General features: G+C 37.0%; 6 protein-coding genes and 1 pseudogene across 12 annotated transcripts; 4 read left to right on the plus strand and 3 right to left on the minus strand.

Annotated features, from left to right (window-relative positions):
- Window positions 993–2,311, plus strand: LOC104703980 (putative cysteine-rich repeat secretory protein 5). The gene is made up of 2 exons (XM_010420081.1): window positions 993–1,783; window positions 2,158–2,311. The coding sequence occupies exons 1-2, from the start codon at window positions 1,006–1,008 to the stop codon at window positions 2,226–2,228; spliced, it is 849 nt and encodes a 282-aa protein (XP_010418383.1). The 5' UTR covers window positions 993–1,005; the 3' UTR covers window positions 2,229–2,311.
- LOC104703982 (cysteine-rich repeat secretory protein 4-like) lies at window positions 2,973–4,342 on the plus strand. Its single transcript, XM_010420083.1, has 2 exons — window positions 2,973–3,918; window positions 4,057–4,342. Exons 1-2 carry the CDS (start codon window positions 3,006–3,008, stop codon window positions 4,128–4,130), a joined length of 987 nt encoding a protein of 328 aa, XP_010418385.1. The 5' UTR covers window positions 2,973–3,005; the 3' UTR covers window positions 4,131–4,342.
- On the plus strand, window positions 4,485–5,865 carry LOC104703981 (cysteine-rich repeat secretory protein 4-like). Its single transcript, XM_010420082.1, has 2 exons — window positions 4,485–5,465; window positions 5,591–5,865. The coding sequence occupies exons 1-2, from the start codon at window positions 4,568–4,570 to the stop codon at window positions 5,680–5,682; spliced, it is 990 nt and encodes a 329-aa protein (XP_010418384.1). The 5' UTR covers window positions 4,485–4,567; the 3' UTR covers window positions 5,683–5,865.
- LOC104703983 lies at window positions 6,516–9,208 on the minus strand. 4 transcript variants are annotated; one of them, XM_019228136.1, is made up of 8 exons: window positions 8,888–9,208; window positions 8,706–8,798; window positions 8,526–8,606; window positions 8,283–8,414; window positions 7,777–7,822; window positions 7,132–7,307; window positions 6,947–7,039; window positions 6,516–6,833 (listed from the first exon to the last, which is right to left on the minus strand). In XM_019228136.1, exons 1-8 carry the CDS (start codon window positions 9,119–9,121, stop codon window positions 6,672–6,674), a joined length of 1,017 nt encoding a protein of 338 aa, XP_019083681.1. In that variant the 5' UTR covers window positions 9,122–9,208; the 3' UTR covers window positions 6,516–6,671. The 4 variants fall into 4 exon arrangements, with proteins under 4 accessions (XP_019083681.1, XP_010418386.1, XP_010418388.1 ...); XM_010420084.2 differs by having other exon boundaries at window positions 7,132–7,277; window positions 7,747–7,822; XM_010420086.2 differs by having other exon boundaries at window positions 7,132–7,277; window positions 7,747–7,822; window positions 8,706–8,795; window positions 8,888–9,205.
- On the plus strand, window positions 9,484–11,475 carry LOC104705215 (annotated as a pseudogene).
- LOC104703984 (disease resistance protein RML1A-like) lies at window positions 11,548–13,483 on the minus strand. Its single transcript, XM_010420087.2, has 2 exons — window positions 12,971–13,483; window positions 11,548–12,898 (listed from the first exon to the last, which is right to left on the minus strand). Exons 1-2 carry the CDS (start codon window positions 13,450–13,452, stop codon window positions 11,590–11,592), a joined length of 1,791 nt encoding a protein of 596 aa, XP_010418389.1. The 5' UTR covers window positions 13,453–13,483; the 3' UTR covers window positions 11,548–11,589.
- Window positions 13,803–21,612, minus strand: LOC104703985 (kinesin-like protein KIN-14G). 4 transcript variants are annotated; one of them, XM_019228137.1, is made up of 22 exons: window positions 21,395–21,612; window positions 20,819–20,993; window positions 20,387–20,538; window positions 20,163–20,261; window positions 19,605–19,838; window positions 19,432–19,515; window positions 19,201–19,278; window positions 19,010–19,102; window positions 18,887–18,916; window positions 18,270–18,611; window positions 18,106–18,187; window positions 17,934–18,029; window positions 17,674–17,853; window positions 17,458–17,564; window positions 17,189–17,367; window positions 16,039–16,107; window positions 15,847–15,942; window positions 15,423–15,676; window positions 15,153–15,316; window positions 14,467–15,053; window positions 14,269–14,378; window positions 13,803–14,048 (listed from the first exon to the last, which is right to left on the minus strand). In XM_019228137.1, the coding sequence occupies exons 2-22, from the start codon at window positions 20,940–20,942 to the stop codon at window positions 13,987–13,989; spliced, it is 3,222 nt and encodes a 1,073-aa protein (XP_019083682.1). In that variant the 5' UTR covers window positions 20,943–20,993; window positions 21,395–21,612; the 3' UTR covers window positions 13,803–13,986. The 4 variants fall into 4 exon arrangements, with proteins under 4 accessions (XP_019083682.1, XP_010418391.1, XP_010418390.1 ...); XM_010420089.2 differs by lacking the exon at window positions 16,039–16,107 and having other exon boundaries at window positions 14,269–14,375; window positions 15,847–16,011; window positions 21,395–21,611; XM_010420088.2 differs by lacking the exon at window positions 16,039–16,107 and having other exon boundaries at window positions 15,847–16,011; window positions 21,395–21,611.

The following is a 24,230-nucleotide window of genomic DNA, read 5'->3' on the forward strand; positions in this document are numbered from 1 at the left end:
GCAATGATATACAGTTAGTGAGAACAATGAATCTTACCATAGTAATTTAGATCCTCAAAGTATTTCCTCTGTGTCATCAATACTTCATGTTTTATAGACATGAAAATAGCATTCAGCTCCTGCGAAATTTCACAGATTCTATATCATCTAAATAACTACCATAGGTGATCAATGTTAATGGTCGAGTATCTAGGAAAACCTCCTCTGCATAGATAAATACGTATATTCTATATAGAGTCCTTGACTAATTGACCTGGCTAATCAGTATAAATAATTTTTTTTTGGTCAACAAAGTACAATATCAGTTCAAATAAGCTAATTAGAAGGAAAATCGTTTACATAGGTAATTAGATGCGAATTGATATTTTTTCTAATTTGTTTAATGAAAAATTGAAAGTGTTATAATTTATTTTGGTTACTGATGATGTAAATTTAGATACTTAAGCTTTGTTTTTTTATCGTTTTGATTTATTATTTAATACAAATTATGAGAATTGTTACATAAACGATTCTACCACTGATAATTCTTTCTGATCATAGTACATCTACCACATACTACAAATTGTAAAAGTATTATTAATCAACTTTTGGTAAAACCATTAGGCCAAAAACTTCTAGAGATTAAAAAAACTCATGTTTTCTTTTTTACCCACAATTAATTAAAGGATAATAATCTAAGAACAAGTCTTGTGTGTAACATAGCTTTCAGAAAACCAAATTATCAACTTTATCTTTTACCTTACGTTAGGCTTCATCTTATTTAAAAGACTTGTAAAGATAATCAACATTTTCTATACAAGAATAAAGATTAATTCAACTAACATAATAATTATTTATATACTGATTCAACCTCGGAATTGGTCAACAACGTTTATATGTGGACATTTGATAAATAATTTTTAGTAACAAAGTGAGACAATTATTTTCTCTATATAATAGCTTTATGTATATGCTCTGTATTGTTCTTTCTCATAAGTCATACTAATCAAGAAAGAACACACAAAAATGACGAGAATCAATGCACACTTTGCTGCTGCTTCGTTTTGCTTCTTCTTATTCTCTCTCCGAGCCATGTCCCAACCTACTCAAATGCGTATGGATTGCACCGAATTCAACAACGTCACTCGAACTAGCCCTTATCTTTCAAATCGTGACACGGTCCTCTCCATTCTTCGTAACCGTTCCTCCCTCGGAAGCTATTCAAACGCCACGGCCGGTCTTAGCCCAAACACTATCTATGGCATGTTCCTTTGCAGAGGAGACCTAAACAGAACATCTTGTTCAGAGTGTGTCAATGCCACAACGTTAGAAATCTATGAATCCTGCTTTTATCGTAAAACAGCTTTGGTAATCTCTAACGAGTGTATAGTTCGGTACTCGAACACTTCTTTCTTCACGCTCGTAGAGGATGTTCCTAATACCGCTAGATACTCTCCGGACAGTTCTTTGGATTCTCCGCAATTTTTCAATCGAACACTTCCTGAAAAACTAGACGAACTTATACTCAGAGCATCCTTGTCTTCGTCGTTACCAGTTCCATATTTTGTGGAGGATAGAGAACATGTGACTCAGTTGGAAGGTTCGTATGATTTACATGCAATGGTCCAGTGTAGTCCTGATCTTGATCCAAGAAACTGCACCGTCTGCTTGAACCTTGCGGTCCAAAGACTCTCGGAGTGTTGCAGCCATGCTCAGTTTGCTAGGATCTTCTTTACTAAATGTCTCATCACGTATGAAATCTCCGCTTTGCAACCGAACATATCGAGTCTTGGTGTTACAGAAGGTGAGTCACAGTATCTATGATTTAATTGATATACACCATTGGATTTTATACTATGAATGAGATTTTGCGATGAACTAACCCGGTCAGGTTCGGTTTGAATTATTAGTCCGTTCTTGAGAGGTCATGCTGATAAGTACGTATATATGTGTATCTGACAGATACCAAAAAGAAATGATGAAATTTGTTGTACATGGACTTGACCAGAATTGTCCCAGTTTTTTAAAGTATGAAAAATGGTATGGTCCATCTTGACCGAATTAAACCGGGTTGACCTGAAGATTTTAGGTCCACCGTAACCAACGTATCTGCCTACAATCCAATAATCAAGAATAAACAACTAAAACATGTTTTGGCTCTTTTTGTGGTTTTTACAGGAAATGGAATATTTGGGGGCACGTTTATTGCAATCATGACAACTTTGGTGTTACCACTTATGGTTTTATGATCAAATGTAGTGATGATTTAAGGATAGTGACTACTGGTTTATATTGGTGTTCTCTTAATTTGGTTGACGTGCCATCTGTTGTGTTCTCGACTTCTAAAAGTTAAAAATAAAATAAACATTTGTATATTTATATGTTAGGTTTCAACTTTCAGTGTTATCTGTTGGTAATCCTATAATGTATTCGTATCAAAATAAATAAAGTATATTCATTTCGAATTTTTTAGACTATGTATGTCTCCGTTTTGAGTCAGGGAATGAGGCAAATTGGAAAATGTATACCTCATAAATTTGGTTTTAAAAAATTGTAAATATAATTTCAGACTTGATTTCACGTTGATACTTTTTAACTATATTGATCGGACCAAAATCTAAACATATCTTGTTTTCTGTTATATCCGACTGTAACTAATATCCTAATACTTATCTCTGCATCAAACATGCCTCCCAAATTGTAAGACTAATTGTAAGACCAATAAAAGAAATCGAAAGTCTTCCTAATCAAGTCTTATGTTTTGCTTCCGACAATATTATAACAAACGTGTCAGGTTCAATAATTCTGTATTAATCCTTAAACAAGTCTTTCATCTAGTTTAAATAATTCATAATCCATAAAGTTTACATTTTATACAACAACATGGCCTCAACTACACTTAAGAGTAATAAAAGAATTTTCCTAGTCAAAGAGTATATATAATACATCTTTTTAATTTACAAGTCTGTCTATTATAAATTTTCTTCATTAATCTCTCATAATTCATAAACAATAAGGAACAAAAAATGGCAACAATGATCCAAAGTCTCTCTTCTCTCTTTTGCTTTCTCTCTCTTTTAGCTCTTATCTTCTCTACAAGCCAAACCATATCCCAATCTGACCACATCCACATGAGCACCTTCTGCAACCAATTCTCCGACAACTTCACACAAGCCAGCGCATACGAGACGAACCGCGATATTGTACTCACCTCTCTTCGTCTCCGTTCCTCTCTCGCATCCTATTCCAATGCCACGACCGGTATTACTCCCGACATAGTCCGTGGTATGTTCCTCTGTCGGGGAGACATCTCGTTGTCATCTTGTTCAGACTGTGTTCAAACCGCAGCCCTAGAAATCTCAAGAAACTGTACTCATCAAAAAGAAGCTTTCATTTTCTACGAAGAGTGTATGGTACGTTACTCGGATACCCCCTTCTTCTCCCTCGTAGACGAGAGACCTTACATCATTAGGTACTCATTGAGTTATGCTCCTAACTTGGATCGGTTCCCGCAAACACTCTCCGATAAAATGGATGAGCTGATCATCAATGCAACTTCTTCCCCATCATTGTCATCAACACCGTATTTCGTGGAGGATGAAGTACGTGTGAAACAATTCGAGGGTTCGTTTGATTTAGATTCACTTGCCCAGTGCAGCCCTGATCTTGATCCAACAAACTGCACAACGTGTCTGAAACTTGCGGTCAAAGAAATGTTGGATTGTTGCAACCAGTCTCGCTGGGCTCAGATCTTTACTCCTAAATGTCTCTTGAGGTACGAAGCTACCGCTTTGTCGTCACCACCTCCACCATCTCCATCACCTCCACCACCTTCTCCGCCACTTTTTCCTCCATCGCTACTGCCTCCATTAGTACCCTCTCCGCCCCTTTTCATGCGGCCGAGTTTTGGCGGGTCATTTTCTATTAACGTTATAAAAGGTAAGCATATATTGTATTATACACATCATCTTTATACAGTATGTACGTAAACTATTTTGTTGTACTAATCTAGTTATGAAGAAGAGACTATATAGAGTAAAACTACTAATCAGATCAACTTCTTTTCTTGTCTTGCAGGAAACGAAATATTTGGGAGAATTTTTATTGCGGTCATGACAGCTTATGTTTTAACACTTATTGGTGTAATGTAAAGATGACCTTATTCTTGTTGTGTGAAGAGTGTGATGTGTTTCCTTCCTTGTCTCATAAGACACAAATTAAACCCCCCTAAACTTTTGTTAATTTTTTTTGTTTCAGTTTATATTTTTGTCGATTTTGATATTTAATTTAAATGGATTTGTCAAAATCACAATTGTATGGATTGACAGAGATTAAAAGAAATTGGAGTTTCATACCACAACTATCAGCCATAGATTTCATATGGTTTAGATATTAAATTTTGGGACAAACAGATATTGAAGTACAATAAAGATAACATTTTATATACGAAATGATACGACCTCAACGATCACTTTTAAATAACAAGGCATTTGTATAGTCAAAGATTATAATGCATCTTTTAATCGATCTCTCTGCTATAAATTTTCTTCTTGTTTTCTCTCAAATAATTCATAAACAAGAATAAATAATGGCAACAGTGATCAAAAGTCTCTCGTCTCTCTTTTGCTTTCTCTCTCTCTTAGCTCTTCTCTTCTCTACAAGCCAAATCATATCCCAACCTGAACACATGCGCACCTTCTGCAGCCAATTTTCCGACAACTTCACGCGAACCAGCTCTTACCGGACAAACCGCGAAACACTTCTCTCCTCTCTCCGTGACCGTTCCTCTCTAAGAACCTATTCCAACGCCACAACGGGTCTTAGCCCCAACACAGTCCGTGGCATGTTCCTCTGTAGAGGAGACATCACGAGAAATTCTTGTTCCGACTGTGTTCAAACCGCAACCCTAGAAATTTCTAGAAACTGCACTTATCAAAAAGAAGCGTTCATATTCTATGAAGAGTGTATGGTACGTTACTCGGATACTTCCTTCTTCACCCTCGTAGAAGACAGACCTTACATCATTAGATACTCTTTGAGTTCTGCTCCAAACACGGATCGGTTCGGACAAACGCTTTCGGATAAAATGGATGAGCTTATCATCAGAGCCTCTTCTTCATCATCGTCGTCATCATCAACACCATATTTCGTTGAGGATCAAGAACGTGTCACACAATTCGAGGGTTCATATGATTTAGATTCAATTGTCCAGTGTAGTCCCGATCTTGATTCAGGAAACTGCACCGTATGTCTGAAACTTGCGGTCCAAGAAATCTTGGATTGTTGCAGTCGGTCTCGTTGGGCTCAGATCTTTACTCCTAAATGTCTCTTGAGATATGAAGCTTCCGCTTTGACATCACCGCCTCCACCGTCTCCGCCACCTCCGCCACCTTCTCCTCCATCGCTAGTGCCGTCTCCGCCGCTTTTCACGCGGCCACAAAACATACCGAGTTTTAGCGGGTCAACTTCTACTACAGTTATAAGAGGTAAGCATACACATTATATATCATATTTTTATACGTACGTAACCATTTTGTTGCAACAAATCTAGTTATCAAGTAGATATATATAGAGTAAATAATCAGTTTGACTTTTTTTTCTTGTCTTGTAGGAAAAGAAATATTTGGGAGAATTTTTATTGCGGTGATGACAGCTTATGTCTTTAGCACTTTTGGGTGTATGAATGTAAAGATTGCTTTATAGTACTCGTATTTAGAAGTGCGAAGTGTAATGTTCTTGTCTATTAAGATCCAAACCCACTAACGTTATGTTATTATTTGTGCTTCAGTATGTTTCCTGTTGATTTCTGATGTTTAATTATGAATGGATTTGTCAAAAAAATAATTGTATGGATTGAAAGATAAAAGAATTGAAGTTTCGTGTATATATCATCCCTCTTCTTCTATGTTTTTTCCCTAATATTTTTCGTTGTCAAAACTGGTCTTGTATATGTTTTCCCAATCTTGAGATTGTTCCAAGAATTATAAATCTTGTGTAAATATGTCAGTTTTCATTTGTATTTATTTAAACTGTTTATCACAATAAACATTTAGGAAATTATGCATGTCACTATAATAAACCTGACTTTTGTTTTCTTAATCCCAATTCAAATATCTACGAATTTCAGTGGTCAACTCTTTTTTGGTGACGATTTTGTGCCTGTCAACTCTTTAATTAAGTTAAATGTATGTAAATGAATGTCAACTCTTTCGAAATTTTGCCATTTTGTATTATAATTCTGAAAGTTGACATTCATTTACAAATGAGTACATCATTCATGAGTTAGGTAATTACAATAGTACTTTCACATTTTTTACAAATGAGTATTATTTTACTATACTAATTAAATCCTAATAGGTTTTTTTTGTTAATTTATCTTGTTAACTAACCATACGTCAAGTCAACACTGAACTTAAGGAAAATAAGTTTTCTTCCATATCTTCTATGTCCGTGTGCAGCTCCACGAACCTATGCTATGTACATCAGACCGTACAATTCCTTATGCTTTAATTTGTCTACGAGTTGGGAATCTTATAAAGTCACTCGAAGCAAAACTTGTGATCTAATTCCAACAGCCAATACTGTCTTCTCTTCAAAGTAAGTTCGATCAATTTTACAATAAAAATTACTTGACAAATGAAAATTCTGAGTTCTTTGGGTAAAAAAGCCCCCGGTTTTATTCACCTTAGTGTTCAAATAATTTCACCAGGAGGCAGCTCTGCAAGCTTCGCTTGAGTACCAAGCACACGTTCCATATCAAACCGAACCTCGATATTCCGAATGCTATATCCCACCACCATTAACCAATACAACAATTTCGCCAGGTCCGCCGCACTTGTTTCTGTCACTTCTGTCTGTGTAAACCACCAATACGTTGATAACAGTCAAATCACATCACACTATATATATAACAAAACACAACTCAAACAAGTGTTTCAGCTGAAGAAGTTATTATTAGAGAACGAACCTTCATTTGGTTTGGGTCTGACACAGCTAGAAGCCGCTTGACAAATGTATTCATGGCCACGGCAACATCTTCGCCTGCAGTGCTTGTAAGCTCCTACAAAATTCAAAAGTATTGCAACTGAGAAAAGCATTGGAATAAAATTTGATGATAATAAACTAAAAAAACTAATATATGAATCCTCGTGCCTTAAGATTTTGGGGTTCAAGAGATTTCAGATACTCCAAAATCTCGTTCTGCTGATTCGAAGACTTTCTCCCCACCATACGGTTGAGTTCTTCGATCTCTGCTTCCAGAAGCTCAATATACTTTTTTGCATCAATCTTCTCAGGACCAGAAATGTTATTCCACCTGATCACTTCCCCTGAAACGTTCNACGTTGATACCAGTCAAATCACATCACACTATATATATAACAAAACACAACTCAAACAAGTGTTTCAGCTGAAGAAGTTATTATTAGAGAACGAACCTTCATTTGGTTTGGGTCTGACACAGCTAGAAGCCGCTTGACAAATGTATTCATGGCCACGGCAACATCTTCGCCTGCAGTGCTTGTAAGCTCCTACAAAATTCAAAAGTATTGCAACTGAGAAAAGCATTGGAATAAAATTTGATGATAATAAACTAAAAAAACTAATATATGAATCCTCGTGCCTTAAGATTTTGGGGTTCAAGAGATTTCAGATACTCCAAAATCTCGTTCTGCTGATTCGAAGACTTTCTCCCCACCATACGGTTGAGTTCTTCGATCTCTGCTTCCAGAAGCTCAATATACTTTTTTGCATCAATCTTCTCAGGACCAGAAATGTTATTCCACCTGATCACTTCCCCTGAAACGTTCTTTTGAGTTCCAGGTGCGTAGTCTTCATCACCCCCCTGGCTTAATCAGAATCAAAAACCAGTGTCACATACAATTTGATACATCAAAAATCAAACACACGCATATTAAAGCAGCTTTATTCAAGTCACCAAAAGAACTACACAGTTGGAATCGAGAAGTCTCTAACTCTCAACTACTTCCCAAACTTAAAAATCCGAGAGACAAAACCAGAATAACCAAAGCTCGCTCTGCCTAAACTTAATATGAACATGTTGTTAGCTCTCTAGCTAACCGACTCAAGAACAGTTGTTGAGCTGTTAACGCAGCTACAATCCACCACAAGTTACATGGGATAATGCTTCTAGACTAGCGTAACACAAGGCTTATCAACAGAGAAGAAGCAGAAGTGTCAAAATCGAAGCAACCAGTGAACAAACTCGCATCAGCATTTTTACAGAACTACAGGCCAAGTGAAATCCTCCAGAAAACAGAAGCTATAAACCTGAAAATGTTCACCTTTTGATCGCGTGGTTCAGGAAGAGCAACCTGCTCCAAACTTTGTTGCAATTCAAGACGATATTGAGCGTTTCTGAACATATACCCAGTCATCAATACACTCATCATCAGCTGTGCAAGGTTCTCAGCAACCTATAAAACCCATAACATGATACGCAAATTCAACACACAAGTAACAAAAAACACAGGACACACAACTTGTGAAATAAAATAAAAACGTATCGCTTACATAAAAGCACTCACAGAGGTGACAGTAACCGCAAAAAACTGCGGAGGCAGCGTTCCAATCATATTCGTCACAGTTTGTCTCATTGCTTCAACCACCTAATCGAAAACAACATAGACTCAATGAAAAGCTCTAACCTTTTTTTAAGAAAAATTGAGTCTTTTGAGATGATGAAGCAGAGTGAGTGAGCGAGTTACATGTTTAGGGGCACGTTTAACGAACATCTCCATGAACTCAGGCTTCACATTCTGAACATACTCCAGTAATATATCTCTCCTGCTTTTGGGCTGCTGCTCAAAACCAATTGATTGATCGATTCAGATTAGTGTCTAACATCAATCAAATCGAATGCTGAACCAATTTCAATTTTGCGGTTTACCCGAGTGCCATTAGGAGGCGTGGATGAATCTGCAGACGAATCGGAAGAAGATGAAGAATCATAAGCTTTCACTCTCACAACCATCAAATTCCCACTTCCGCTACTACTCTTCAACGGGAAGCTCACAGAGGAAGACGTAGTAGAGAGTTTAGGTTCACGGTTGGCTAAGAAAGACGAAGAAGAGGGTCGAGATGGTGATTGCAACAGCGAGAATTGCATCGATAACGAACACATCTTCCCAAAGATTCAAACCCTAGTTTTTGGGGGTTTTATCTTGGTTCGCTACTGTGTTACTTTGTACGCTCTCTTTTGCTTTTTTTGTTCCTTATCTTCCCAAATTTGATTAATTGTGCTAACAGAGTAATTAACCAGTTAATCATCGCATAATTAACCAAACCGGTTTGGTTTTTGTAGTGTTGAACTTGAAACCTTCATAAACACTTTCTCTTAACTTACGTAGAGAACCGGTTTCAGAATCGTTTAGATCGAACCGGTTTTAGAATATGTCGGATCGAACCGGTTGTGATTTTATGATTTTATTAGGAGTAAGAAAGATGGACAAGAAGAAAAGAAAAAAATCAGGCGAAAAAACAAAAATGTTGGTTGCTAGGGTTTGGGGATTGGAAACTGTTACTGCTTCTACTAGATTGATCAGCACGATCAGACTGATTCATATACGTTCAGCGAAGACACGTACGGTTCCAAAGAATCTACCTTGTTTGAGCCAAGGAACTTTTGTAGGAGAGGAGTTGAAACTGACAAGTGGGTATTATCATATCAAAACCTTAGATAATGCGATTGTTTTGTTCCATGACATGGTTAGGTCTCCTCCCTTCCCATCCGTGATTGATTTCAATAAACTTATGGGTGTCATCGTCAGAATGAATCGTCCCGATGTTGTGATTTCTCTATATAGGAAGATTGAAATGCTACCTTGTAATATCTTCAGCTTCAATATTCTGATCAAATGTTTCTGCAGCTGTCATGAGTTGTCTTTTGGTCTGTCTACATTGGGCAAGGTCATAAAACTTGGTTTCCAGCCTAATGTGGTTACGTTTAGCACACTTCTCCACGGGTTCTGTCTCGAAGATAGGGTTTCTGAAGCCGTAGCTTTGTTTGATCATATGGTTGAAACGAGATTAACACCCAACGTCGTAACGTTTACCACACTCATGAACGGTCTTTGCCACGATGGTCGAGTTCTTGAAGCAGTAGCTCTGCTTGGTCGTATGTTAGCAATTGGTCATGAACCTAACGCGGTTACTTACAGAACAATTGTTAATGGCATGTGTAAGATGGGGGACACTGACTCTGCATTGAATCTGCTTAGGAATATGGAGAAAAGCCACATCAAAGCCAATTTTGTACTCTACAATCCCATCATTGATCGTCTTTGCAAAGATTGACATCATAGTGATGCTCAAAATCTTTTCACTGAAATGCTTGAGAAAGGCATTTTCCCCAGTGTAGTTACCTACAACTGTATGATAGACTCTTTTTGTAGATCTGGTAGATGGAGCGATGCCAAAAGATTGTTGCGTGATATGGTTGAAAGGGAAATCAATCCTGATATTTTCACTTTCAATGCATTGATCAATGCATGTGTCAAAGAAGGGAAGTTCATTGAGGCTCAAGAATTATACGAAGAGATGCTCCGTAGTGGTGTAATTCCTAATACAATCACCTATAACTCAATGGTCGATGGGTTTTGTAAACATAACCGTCTGGATGATGCTAAGCGCATGTTTGATTTGATGGCTAGCAAGGGCTGCTATCCTAGCGTAGTCACTTTCAATAGTCTCATAGACGGATGTTGTAGAGCTAAGAGGGTAGATGATGGAATGAAACTTCTCCGTGAAATGTTGAGAAGAGGATTAGTTGCTGATACTATTTCTTACAACACTCTAATTCACGGGTTTTGTCGAGTGTGTAATCTTAAGATGGCCCAAGACCTTTTCCAGGAGATGATTTCTCAAGGTGTGTACCCTGATTCCATAACTTGTAACACTTTGCTGTATGGTTTCTGCGAAAATGGACAGCTAGAAGAGGCTTTGGAAATGTTTGAGGTTATCCAAAAGAGTAAGATTGATCTTGATACTGTTACTTATAACATCATCATCCATGGAATGTGCAAGGGTAGTAAGGTGGACGAAGCATGGGACTTATTTTGTAGTCTCCCCATCGATGGTGTGGAGCCTGATGTTCAAACTTACAATACAATGATATATGGGTTTTGTATGAAAGGTACAATTTCAGAAGCAAATGCGTTAATCCGTAAAATGAAGGACAATGGACATGTACCATGTGACTGCACATATAATACACTAATTAAGGGATGCCTTAGAGCTGGTGAAATAGTTGCATCAGGTGAACTTGTCACGGAGATGCGAAGCAACGGGTTCAGTGGAGATGCATCCACCGTGAAACTGGTTGCCGATATGATATCAGATGGTAGATTGGACGAGAGCTTTTTTGATATGCTGTCTTAGTGTTTCTTGTGAAGAGTGACTGTCTTGATTTAGTTTTTATATGGTATGTCTTACTTACTTGTGCCTTGGTGCTTGTAACATGTGGGAGGATTTTGCAGAGGTTTCAGGTTCTGTGATTTCTCAAAATGGTGAAAGTGTCTCTGAAGACACATTCACTTGGTTAGTAAATTTGATATATACAAAAAACACTTTCTCTTTATTACATTTTTTTGGTTAGAGCGAATAGTCCTTGGAAATGAGCGGCTTCTCCATGAACTTGGAGGCTACCATACCAATGGCAAAGAAGAGAGGCCAAATTGATGATACTTTGATTGGACCGTTTTCGCCTTTTACGACAAAACAATAGTTGACCGTCGACACTATTAACCCACCAACAACACAGAACAATAAGACCGTATCTGTGAAACTTCCAAAGATCCTTCTGTAGCCACGTGCTGGAAGGTAGAACCAAGGTATAGGCCACTTGCATCTGAAACTAGCTTTATGGGCTTTGATTTTGTAACTGAGGTCAAGGATGGAGAGGAAAACAGAGAGAACTGACATAACTAAGGAGATTCTTGTGAAGTAAGGCTTGCGAATGGAAGAGAGCTGGTCTGTAACCGCTGATGCAATCTCCAGGAGCATGTTGATGACGACGAAGAAGGCCATTACAGTAAAATACGCAGATTTACTTTTTCGCTTTCGCAATTTAGATGATGATTGTTCATAGACGGCCCTTCGTACTTGCTCGATATCTCGGTGATCAGTAGTAGTTTCTAGTTTGCGCATTACTTTTTCCCACACTTCTTCCTTCTTCCCGCGTAAAGATGAACCCACCATGCTGAGACTCAATGGAAGGTTATCACATAGGTCTACTACCCTCTCTGCAAGCTCTTTAAAACCATTATCCGGATAGTTTTGTCTAAAAGCATATCTGCAAAAGATCTCAAGAGCTTCTTCACTAGTTGGAAAATCCACATGGTATGTAGAATTAGAATCGATACCATGTTGCAGCAGGAGCACTTCGTATTCTGTGGTCACAATAATCCTACTTCCAGGACCAAACCAAGTAGTTTCCTTAGCCAAAGCCTCTAATTGCTTAAGATCATCCACATCATCAAGAATGATAAGCACTTTCAGGTTGCTCAGCCTTTCTTCTATCGCACCTAAATGGGATATCTTCATACCATTTTGGTTTAAAATCTTGGAAAGAAGTTTCTCTTGTAACTGTAGCATCAAACCATACTCGTCAAGATCACTATTATAGCTTCCCTTAGTATTCTCCAGAAAACAAGTAAGCTGGAAATGGCTAGAGAGCCGGCTATGTAAAGCCCTGGCGATGGTAGTCTTACCAATGCCTGCAGGGCCACATATTCCAACAATCATAGCTCCTTCTTCAGTATCAAAATGCAGCAAAGACTGCATTTTCTGCAAATGGGCTTCCATACCAACCTTGTCTTCAAAATCCCTAGAGATTGTTGCAGCGTTTAGTTTGTCTGAAACATCTCTTGAAACCTTCTCAATCAGATCCGCTTCATTATCACTAAAGAAGAGAGAGAGAAAAATAAGAATTGATAAATCAAAATTGAAAAAAAGAAAAGAAAAAAGAACAAACCAGTTTCCGAAGTCTTCTCCTACTATGTTGGCAGCATAGTTCAAAGCTTGGCTCCATCTTAACCTCTCCTCCTTTGTTTTATAAGAACAAGCTTTACTAAAACCCATCCCAAAATCTCCAATCTGTTTCCGCACATCAGATGAATCTGCTCCATAGAAGACTGTCATCACTATTTGCCCCATTTCTTCCCTGCACTTCATAATCTCCACCAAATCTTCCAAACACCAGCTCGATGAAGCATAGTTCTTGGAGAACACCACGATTGAGATCCTCGATTCCCTAATCGCCTTTAAGATTTCAGGGGCAATGGTTTTGCCTCTCTTGATCTCATGATCATCGAACATGGTAATCTCGTTGTGGCTAAACTGTTTCCGTAAATGACTGAGAAAGGTTTTACAGACGTCTGGTCCGTGGAAGCTCACAAAGACGCCGTATCTCCAGTTGCGTGACGGAGAAGAAGGAGAAGAAGGAGAAGAAGCCATTAGAGACTAGAGTATGGCGAGAAAAGCTCAAGATCAGATATACAAAAATCAAGAACGTCCGTCTCTGCATAAAGCCTTATATATGATGATGGAAATGACTTTTGAGAAAGAGAGAGGAAGAAACGGTTCAGTCAAAATCAATTCTAAAGTCTCCTCACTCAAAACAAAAACAAAATAATTTTCTAAGTAATATTACTACCAACTAAAGGTGATGGTCCGTGCAGATTAGGTGGTTAATCTTAATCATCGCTTTAATTAATAAATTCTGAGCATTTTCCCTGTAATTCCATATCGATACATCATAATTATATAGGTAACCTCGTACGTATGTTAACGTGGACAGGATTAAGTTAACACCAAGACAAATGAAGAAAACTTAGTTAAGGTGTCTGTTTGAATTAGGTTAACAACGAAGAACAAAAGGACATCCATCATATGCTTAGTTACACAATTAGTTACCAGTTACCACACACCATCAGATCAAATCCATCACAAATCTTCTTCTTTCAAGCCCTCGGGATGAATCTTGTGTCTTCACCGCTTTCTGTTGAGTGGTTTTGCTGAAGATGAAGTGCTAACTGTTGGTCTTTTAGCACCTGATGCAAATCAAGAAAGATTATATGACTCATCATGAGCAAACTGGCACTAAAGATCATATGCGTGTATTATAATAATCAAGCATCTACTTCATTTGATCTTTCATAGAAATCTAAGTAGGCTGTGATTAGAGCCTGTCACCAGATATGAGTGTAACTAGAAGCAGACAGATTTGGTTTCTAGGACACAGGTCAAAGAGTTGATGTATAGAGACATTACCTGTTAAAACCTTTGAGGATGAGCTAGTGGCAATTGACAGACGAGAAGGTCTGGTTTGGCCTGGTGGTTTCAAGGTCTGCTTCGGAATTTTTGATGGAATAGTACTTCTGCTTTTAAAATCCCAAAACAAAACAAACATAAGAATCTGTATATGCATTCAGATTTCTCTATTACTGTGTGATAGTAGAGGATACAAACCTGTCTTTTGGGTCGGTTTTACCCATTTTCACTGATTTCTCAGGTTTCTCAGAGGTCATCTGTGCTTCAGGTCGTTCGGTTATTTCAAGAGGCTTAGCAGTTTCAGGGAAAAGAGTCAACTCCACCGCACTGGATATGGATCCATCAGTTTCTGTTCCCATTGAAAGACAACTATCAGAGATATCACTCAATCTGTCCTCAGAATCTGCATCTGCAAGGCCTACGAGTTCAACATCTTCATCATCAAAATCAATTCCTTTTGCCCCGCCAGCAAATTTAGGTGGTTGGTGAAAATCCCTTCGATGTTTACGTTCATCTGATGAATGTTGTGAACCAGAATCAGAATGCTTGCTACTATATTCGGAGCAGTTGTCAACATCTGAGGTCCCTCTTCCAAATAAACCAGAGGCCTTTCCTCGACGAGCATTTGGTGAAGCTCCAATAGAATGTCGTCTAGGTGAAGAAGGTCCCACCAACCTTAAATTGCTTAAACCACGTTTCAGGACTGTTGCATTATTACCTTTTAGCTTCTGAAAATTCTGAAGCTCTTCATCTTTTTTAGCAATTACATCCTTCAAATTCGATACCTGTTATATCAAGCATATCAAGATATGAATAGTTTTGTTCTCTTAACCTTTCGTGGCCAAAATTTAATCGAAAGATAGAAAAAGAAAGAAAATACAAACCTGTTCCATGAGTTGTCTTACATCTCTACCCTCTTTATTACTTTTTGCAGCACCTAACTCCACACCAGAAACCCTTTCCGCGAATTTCAATGTGCTTACGGTCTCAGCATATGAGTCTCCATCAGGATTGACTTGGACAAACATAAGAGTTTTGGCTTGTCCTCCTAAGAAACAAGAGAGTATAGTAAAGGGAACCAACCAAGAGACAAATATATGCAATAGATATAACTAAAATCTCAGTATCATCTTCAAAGAGTGATAATGGAATACCCAAGGAACTTTGAAGGACTTGAGTCAATTTGCTGTTTCTGTAGGGAACATGAGGGTTCTTGTGTGCTAAAGCAAAGATGACGTCTCCAAGGGCTGAGAGCGATTTGTTGATATGTTGAGCTTCCTTGAGCCTATCTCCGGTAGCCTCAGAGCGATCAACTCTTTCACTTCCCGCGAGATCAACTAAATGTAAACTACCACGCAAAACTGAGTCCGTTTCCACATCGACACCACGCACATGAACAGAAAGAACACTGGAGATAATAGCCAACATTGTTTAGTTATTTTAGACAATAACAGACNTCGACACCACGCACATGAACAGAAAGAACACTGGAGATAATAGCCAACAACCAACATTGTTTAGTTATTTTAGACAATAACAGACGTAAATAATAAAATCTCAGGGAGAAAGTATACAAACCAGTGTGATCTACTGCTTCTTTCATTGAGAGCTGTAGCCCCTACGATTCTGTTCATTAATCCAATATTCATCAGCTCAAGCACATCTTCAGTTGATCTCACACAATGCATGCTTGCATCCGGGACTGCTAGCCCATTTGGTAAAGCAGTATTCCAAATCCCTAATGTATTGCAAGTTAAGGAAATCTANGATCTCACACAATGCATGCTTGCATCAGGGACTGCTAGCCCATTTGGTAAAGCAGTGTTCCAAATCCCTAATGTATTGCAAGTTAAGGAAATCTTNAGCTCTTCATCTTTTTTAGCAATTACATCCTTCAAATTCGATACCTGTTATATCAAGCATATCAAGATATGAATAGTTTTGTTCTCTTAACCTTTCGTGGCCAAAATTTAATCGAAAGATAGAAAAAGAAAGAANATATTGAACGCAGCCACAAAACATTAGTAAAACCTAAGAGCACTAGACCAATACCAATTTCCCTATGGAGCAGCAAATATATGTGCATGAATGTACCTATTCCAAAAAATATATTTAGTCACTGNAGTCTCCATCAGGATTGACTTGGACAAACATAAGAGTTTTGGCTTGTCCTCCTAAGAAACAAGAGAGTATAGTAAAGGGAACCAACCAAGAGACAAATATATGCAATAGATATAACTAAAATCTCAGTATCATCTTCAAAGAGTGATAATGGAATACCCAAGGAACTTTGAAGGACTTGAGTCAATTTGCTGTTTCTGTAGGGAACATGAGGGTTCTTGTGTGCTAAAGCAAAGATGACGTCTCCAAGGGCTGAGAGCGATTTGTTGATATGTTGAGCTTCCTTGAGCCTATCTCCGGTAGCCTCAGAGCGATCAACTCTTTCACTTCCCGCGAGATCAACTAAATGTAAACTACCACGCAAAACTGAGTCCGTTTCCACATCGACACCACGCACATGAACAGAAAGAACACTGGAGATAATAGCCAACATCGTTTAGTTAATTTAGACAATAACAGACGGTAAATAATAAAATCACAGGGAGAAAGTATACAAACCAGTGTGATCTACTGCTTCTTTCATTGAGAGCTGTAGCCCCTACGGTTCTGTTCATTAATCCAATATTCATCAGCTCAAGCACATCTTCAGTTGATCTCACACAATGCATGCTTGCATCAGGGACTGCTAGCCCATTTGGTAAAGCAGTATTCCAAATCCCTAATGTATTGCAAGTTAAGGAAATCTTGTATTGAACGCACCCACAAAACATTAGTAAAACCTAATAGCAGCAAATATATTGGCATGAATGTAACTATTCCAAAAAAATATATTTAGTCACTATATAAGATTAAAGGATATCTTCGACTGGAGCCACCATCTGAAAGTATGTCACGAACTTGCTCGTTATATATCTCCACCATTTGAACACCAACTTCATACACGACAGTGTTTTGTCTACTCTGAGTTAAGAGAAACAAATCATTCAGAGCTCTATAATTGACACCCCAATCTTCTTTTGAAGTGATGCTTGGCCCACTCTGTGTTAGCAAAAGATAAATATGTCAGTTATAAAAACTTATAATCCTTGGCTAAAGCATAGTATTAACAAAATCAAACTTTTCATTTACCATTGTATAAGTTTTACCAGAACCCGTCTGACCATAGGCAAATATACAAACATTGTAGCCATCTAGAATTGATCGAATTAATGGTCGAGTATCTAGGAAAACCTCCTCTGCATATAAAAACAGACTCAGGAGATAAATAAGTATATTCTATATAGAGTCATTGACTAATTAACCTAGCTAAATGCAGAAGGGATTAAGAGGGAAAGAAGTTTAAACCTTGAGTTGCCGCCTGACCGAAAACTTTGTTAAATTTAAACAACCTATGGCTATCTTTCCCTTGCTTAAAGGGATTCGCAACCACCATTTCACCATTCTCACCAATGTACTCTATACTTGTCTGTCTATTGTTTTGCCCTGGAAGGAATGGTCTTATCCGACAATAGACTCTAATATTTCCTAGATACCAAGAGAAAGAACAAAAATCATTTCTTGAATGGTCTAATACAAACAATGTACATTGACTAAAAGAGTTTTACCTTTCAATTCTTGCACTTCATTGTAGAGTCTTCGATTTTCTTCAAGGACCACATGGTAATTTTTTGCTGCATCAGCCACTCCTTTGAGCTTCAAACCTAGGAGAAATATTATAAATAAGAAACTGTGTACTCTGAAATGAATTCACTGAGGCCAAGCAGAAATGAATCTTACCATAGTAATTTAGATCCTCAAAGTATTTCCTCTGTGTCATTAATACTTCATGTTTTATAGACATGGAAGTAGCATTCAGCTCCTACAAAATTTCACAGATTCTATATCATCTAAATAACTAACATAGGTGACCAATGTTAACAAATACTATTTATAAAGTCAACCTGCAATGCTCCAGAATGGTTGTCTATAAAGTTTTGATAGATACATTCTTTTTTCTCCCATCTTTGAGATTTAGATTGGCACAGCTTCTCAAGTTCTTTCACCTTCCTACTGGAATCTACAACATGTAACTCCGCATCTCTTAACTTCTTCTCCAATTCGTCTCTAGTTTTTTGTGCTTTTGCTTCTAAATCCAAGCATTGGTTTTCATGTGTCTCTTTCACCACTTTGAGTTCCTGCTTCAGCTTGCGAATCTCAGCATCACTGCGCTCTTTTTCCTTTCTCAGTCTCACCACATCCTTTTCTTCTGACCTTTCTCTCTCTTCTATTCTGTTTTTCTCAAGCTACAGAGCACAACCGCAAATACAACCATTATAAAATCTGTAATAAACAAATCTAATACACAAGCCAAATGAAAAATGCTGTATGAAGTCGCGTTATTAAGTATGAGGCTCACACACAATAGTTTTATGGTAGGATCTCTCAGACTGAACCTTTATCGAAATCTAGGACTGGTTTAGAGGCTATATTCCACAGGTAATATGTACAAAATTATGGGCCTAATGTAAACCAATTTTTCCAGATGCAAGAACGAAAGTAAGAGAAAAATATCTATTACCTTTATATGCTCCATACAGTTCGTAACAATCTACAACAACGAAAAATAGCAATACCAATCAGTATTCAGTACGTGAAATAGAAATAAAGTGAATAGAAATACTGGAACCAGAGACAATTGTACCTCGTTTTCCTTTGTTGTCCCAGCTGCCAAGGTTTCTAAGACCTTTATTCTTGACCTGTATTTTTCTTCACGTACCCTAAAGAGTATATTTTGCTGCACCAGTTTCATAAGTATATTTCATGACTTGGTCAGAAGGATGATATGTACATCACGAGAATAAATCAAGGAAGAAAGGACTTAGGTGATCTTACGTTCTTTAGGTTATCAGCTTGATTTGAGATTCTCTGTTCAATCACTTGCACAAGCGCGCTCAAGAGAGATGCCATAGCCTGAACAACACACGAAAAAAGAAAAGAAAGGAGAAACATGATGGAGTAGAAGAGATATTCCATGAACTACGGAATGAAAATCTTGGCAAACACAGATAACATGAATCAATAGAAGGCTGTTATGAGAATTGAGAAGCTCAGTCTTTCGCTTACATGAGACACATGTCCATTCATTTTCGTCATACTCTCATCTAGAAGCTTATCCAGCATGTCAAACAGTGACCTAGTAGGAGCGTTCTGCCAAGGAAATGCAATTTGAATCAGAAACAGAGGCAATAGCTAAAAGGTTGGACACAGTTGACTAAAATTATGTTGGAAAACTTTACTCGTAAACTGTTTGATTTAAGTAATTCCGAAATTTTAGCATCAGATATATCAATCTCAGAGCCTTCCTTCGACTGGAATTCATCAGTAAAGTTGCGCTCATCCCCTCTCGAATCTGAGTGGTCCTCTGGCAGGCTCCATCGCCTCCTTGCAGATAGTGAATTCTTATCATAACTACCATCGGAAAAACTTGCTTTAAGCGCCTTAAGGGACTGTAAAACTGGCACCATTTCGCCCTGTTTTTCATTTTTTATTAGCATTCATAACCAATAGAAAAACACAAGACAAGGCAGAGATAAGAAAAGATATGGGAGCAAAAATCTTGCAATCTTATCATCAAAATAGCAAATCAGACAATAGCCATGACTAGAAAAAATGTTGCACCTAGAAGTGTCTACACCGAATTGGTTCAATTTATTATAGCAAAAGTGGCAACCCAACAACCACTTTATCTTATATGACTTGGGGATAATTCTATACAAACCAACATGTCTTTTCGAATTAAGAAATGATTTTTTTCCACGGAAACAAAGAATCATATCCAAGAAAACATAACAAACCTGTTCTATGTCTGAAACTTCGAACCTAGGCAGGGCCATTTCATCCATAGCAGTCAGAAACCGTTCAATTTTTATACTAGCAGGCTCAAAGCTGCCTCCCTACAGAATAACCAAAGAGAGTGAGTCTAGTGCGAAGTAAGGGAATAAGGACACATAATCAGAGGCTCAAAGAAAAAAAAATATATATATATATAAGCCAAATAGTCATCAAAATTGAAAAGTACCATTCTCATTGAGCCAGGACTAAGCTGATTTAAAAGGCTACACAATACAGTTCCATCCCTCAAGCATACTCTCAGTTCATCCTCTGAAGCTTCCCATGGTAACTTCAAATAAGGAAGAGTCTCATTTAACCACTCCACCAAACTCTGATGACCTGCGGGTGAGATTAAGAAGAAATAGACAAAGAGTGAGATCAAAAACCACCATCCCGTTTCCCTTACACCTAATAATAAGAAAGACGATCGTAAAGATTCATTTATGCCATGACTAGTCTGTTGAATATGGAAAAAAAAATCGACTCAATTCAAGATAATCAATCGTACTTTTCCGTAGTCCGTAATCACTCACTCAAGTTCTTTCAAAACAACGAAAGGATCTAAATGAATTAGCGTTAGGAAAGGTAAACAGCAAACAAGTGACTAGATAACATTTACCTTTCTTATTATCATCATTCATACTTTCACGGCTTTCTGATCCGTCGAAACTCAGAATGCTAGATCCATCTGAACGAACATAGACACCATTCATATTGGCGTCCTGTCCCAGACGACTGCTCATTTCAACTCAGAGATTACGCTGCTCCCAGAACTATAGTAGAGATAAAAGACCCTAAAGCCAAAGCCAACAACGAAGTAAGCTGTCAATGTTAATTGTCTATACTTTCTCCTAAGCCATGGTAAAAATCATGAAAGACCTTACTTCATCATTCTACACCAAAACCCTGCCCTATGATAAAAATGCCTATCAAATGCTTTCAATTTCAGGTAATCACAAGTTCTCCAATTAAAGAGATAAAAGTTAGTTCCCACCAACATTTCAACATCTCGCATAGCGAATATAGCCACAATGTCGACCAAATCAACACACAAAATCAGCTCAAAATCACGCAGATCCAATCAAAAAACCCTAAGAAAACCATCTACGCTTTCGTAACACAGAGACGAAGGTCCGAAGAAAAAAACAAGGATATGAACCTAGAACGCCATGAGAAGGAAAAGTTGTAGATAAACCTCTAGAGAAGTGTAGACACACGACGGAGAACGGGCGGAGTGAAATATCTACCAAGGAAAAAAAATCAGAAATTCCACGGCGAGAAATTGGAGGCGGAAGTTTGAATCTCTTCGTCGCCGGAAGAGAAGAAATTTCGAAATTTTTTCCCAGTCGCACGATTTTGCTCTCACTGTTCCCCCTTTTTCTCTCTATTTTTCTCTTTTTAATTTTATTTATTTTAGATTCCGAGAAAAACAGACAATTGCTAATTGCGGTTCGATTTCGAACTTCGAAAAAAAAAAATGTTTTTTTCCTACTCTGGAAATTTTAAGTAATTATATAAATTTGTTTTTGATTTTGCTTTACGCGATGTGTCTTGGTGGGCCCTACCCTCGTACTATGGAGAAATAAGATTTCCCCTTTTCCTCAACTTCCCGCTTTTTCCCATCCAAATTTTTATTTATTTATAATATTGTTTTTTTTCTTCTGAAACTGGATTTCATCTTTCAGCCCACTTTAGCCCAATTAAAGGCCTGGACTAACGGAACCCATCCTACCAATATTTCTTATCTTGTTTATTAATACTATCAATTTTTTCGTGTAGACTGTACATAGTATAATCTTAATTATCCATGCTGTATAAGTTTTTTTGCGGAAAAAAAATAATTTATGAAAACAAAGTTACTACTAACGAGTTAGTATTTTTTTTTTTTTTCAACATATAAACGAGTTAGTAGTTACCAAATATGTTAAAGAATATATTAATTGAAGAATCCAAATTATCGAGTTGGAGGTTATTTATTAAATAAAAATGAACTATTTTGTCTAAAAACTCATCATTTAATAAGAGATGTTAGATTTTCAGTATGTATAATAATTTAGAGATGTTAGATTTTCAGTATTTAAAAAAAAAATAGAATTTATATGATCGCATATTATGAAACATCGAACTCCACCATAAAATACTATAGATGCGGAGTGTCCATTGGGAAAATATGAGGCTGAGTCCGACTCTGTCCATCCTAATTATATATATAGGATCAAACACCAGTCATTTAGATTTTTGTTTAGTTTATGTTTTTCCAGACCGTTTATATGAAAATTAAGTTTAAAAAGAAGTGTGTACGAACGTTCAGTCTCATCACAAAAATTAGGTCAAAGGAAAACGAAAGAACTATCTTTGGATCTGTTCGAGCTTAGAATTATAACACAACAAAAGTTGGATTGCCGTGATTTAAACATACACGTATTACGTATAGAATGTATTTATATTGCCATGTGCATGGTTCTATTTTTGCCATGTTCATGCGTGGCTCCACTATGATCATCCATAGAACGTGGAAAATAGTGGTCGAGTAAATAATGAATACAAGATATAATTTTTAATGTGATAAAAAGCAAGAAAATGTGGTTAAGTACTACACCATATCAGAGTAGTAGGTCGTAATATTGATCGAATCATGAATGATGAATTCAGAATTTTATTGACCACACACGTGGACAGTAACTTTGACGGAACTGAACTTGGCCTAGCTGTTTTCATTTTCCTTATTATTTTTAAAATATAACTTTAACACTTATATATCATATATATATATATGTACATTCAAAAGGAGATCTGTTACGCAAATAGACATTATATAAGACAATAACAGAAGAAAGATCCTACGTAATGATTACGTGAGAGGTATTATTCAAGCGTGGATCTGATTTTTGAGACTCCTCTAAAAAAATATCGAAGACAGGTCTCATACTCGTTTACAAGCAAAGCTTAAAGGTTAAGGGAATTATTTTTTTGATATGAATATTTGGTTGGTTTTATAATTTATGATGATGTAATCATAGAGGAGTGGCTCGCGCTGACAAAGTTATTAATGCTAAATTAAATAAACTGGACCCCAAAAAATGGACTGTTCGATCGCTCTATTTTTTATCAACAGTATACTCTGTTCCATGCTATTAATGCGATGCGAGCATCTCTTTCATTTTTATTTTTAAAATATTTTTCATCACATTTTTTTTTTATATTCTATTGTGTATATAATTTTTTTTCCTTTCACTAGTTGATGATTATTAATATGTGTAACAAAATAAGTGTATATTTTCAGTTGCCATTCTTTCTTTTTTGTCTACGGCATAAGTAATGTGCGAAGAAGTCAAAATTTTATATAGTACGCAGAAGTCAAAATGATCCTTTTTCGAGCGAAGACTAATAGGTTCCAGAAATGTGTGCGTGTGTTCACGGCGACCACAGCGTACAAAATTAAACTAGATGACAATTTTTAGGAAAAATATAAAAAAGCTTAAAAATATACGGACACTTAAACAATGTTTTTACTGCATCATAATCATACAATAAATACATGAAATAAACAATGTTTTACTCCCATTTTCAACGTACAGACACGACAAGTAGTCCTAGTTAGGAGTGATCATTTTGGGAGATGCCAAGATTTTTTTATTACAAGCATGCACATAGCTTATGATAATAATGACTCTTGGTTTCTTCTTTATTAATCATCTCACTTAAATACTAGTATCATCCTTTGTTTTCGTGATTCTGATCAACATAACGTTATTATAATTAATCTCTCTCTACCATTAGTCCATTAGAAGTCAAAAGAAGAATAAAACAATACTAAACCTTTCCATTATCTTTAGATCCAAATTTCTCTCGTTCCTTTCATAACCTTATTGTTTGACTCCATATATATAATTTACAAGTTTGCGATCAAACTGAAGGTGGAAGTACTTCCAAAGATTCGAAAACAATGTAGAATATATTCAAAGAACATATATTGTTTTTTAGTTAAACCATGCAAAGTATTTTGTAGTCAATATATACCACAAGCTTGT

The sequence above is a fragment of the Camelina sativa genome, chromosome 7 (assembly GCF_000633955.1).
Source record: "Camelina sativa cultivar DH55 chromosome 7, Cs, whole genome shotgun sequence".
Classification (NCBI taxonomy): Eukaryota; Viridiplantae; Streptophyta; class Magnoliopsida; order Brassicales; family Brassicaceae; genus Camelina; species Camelina sativa.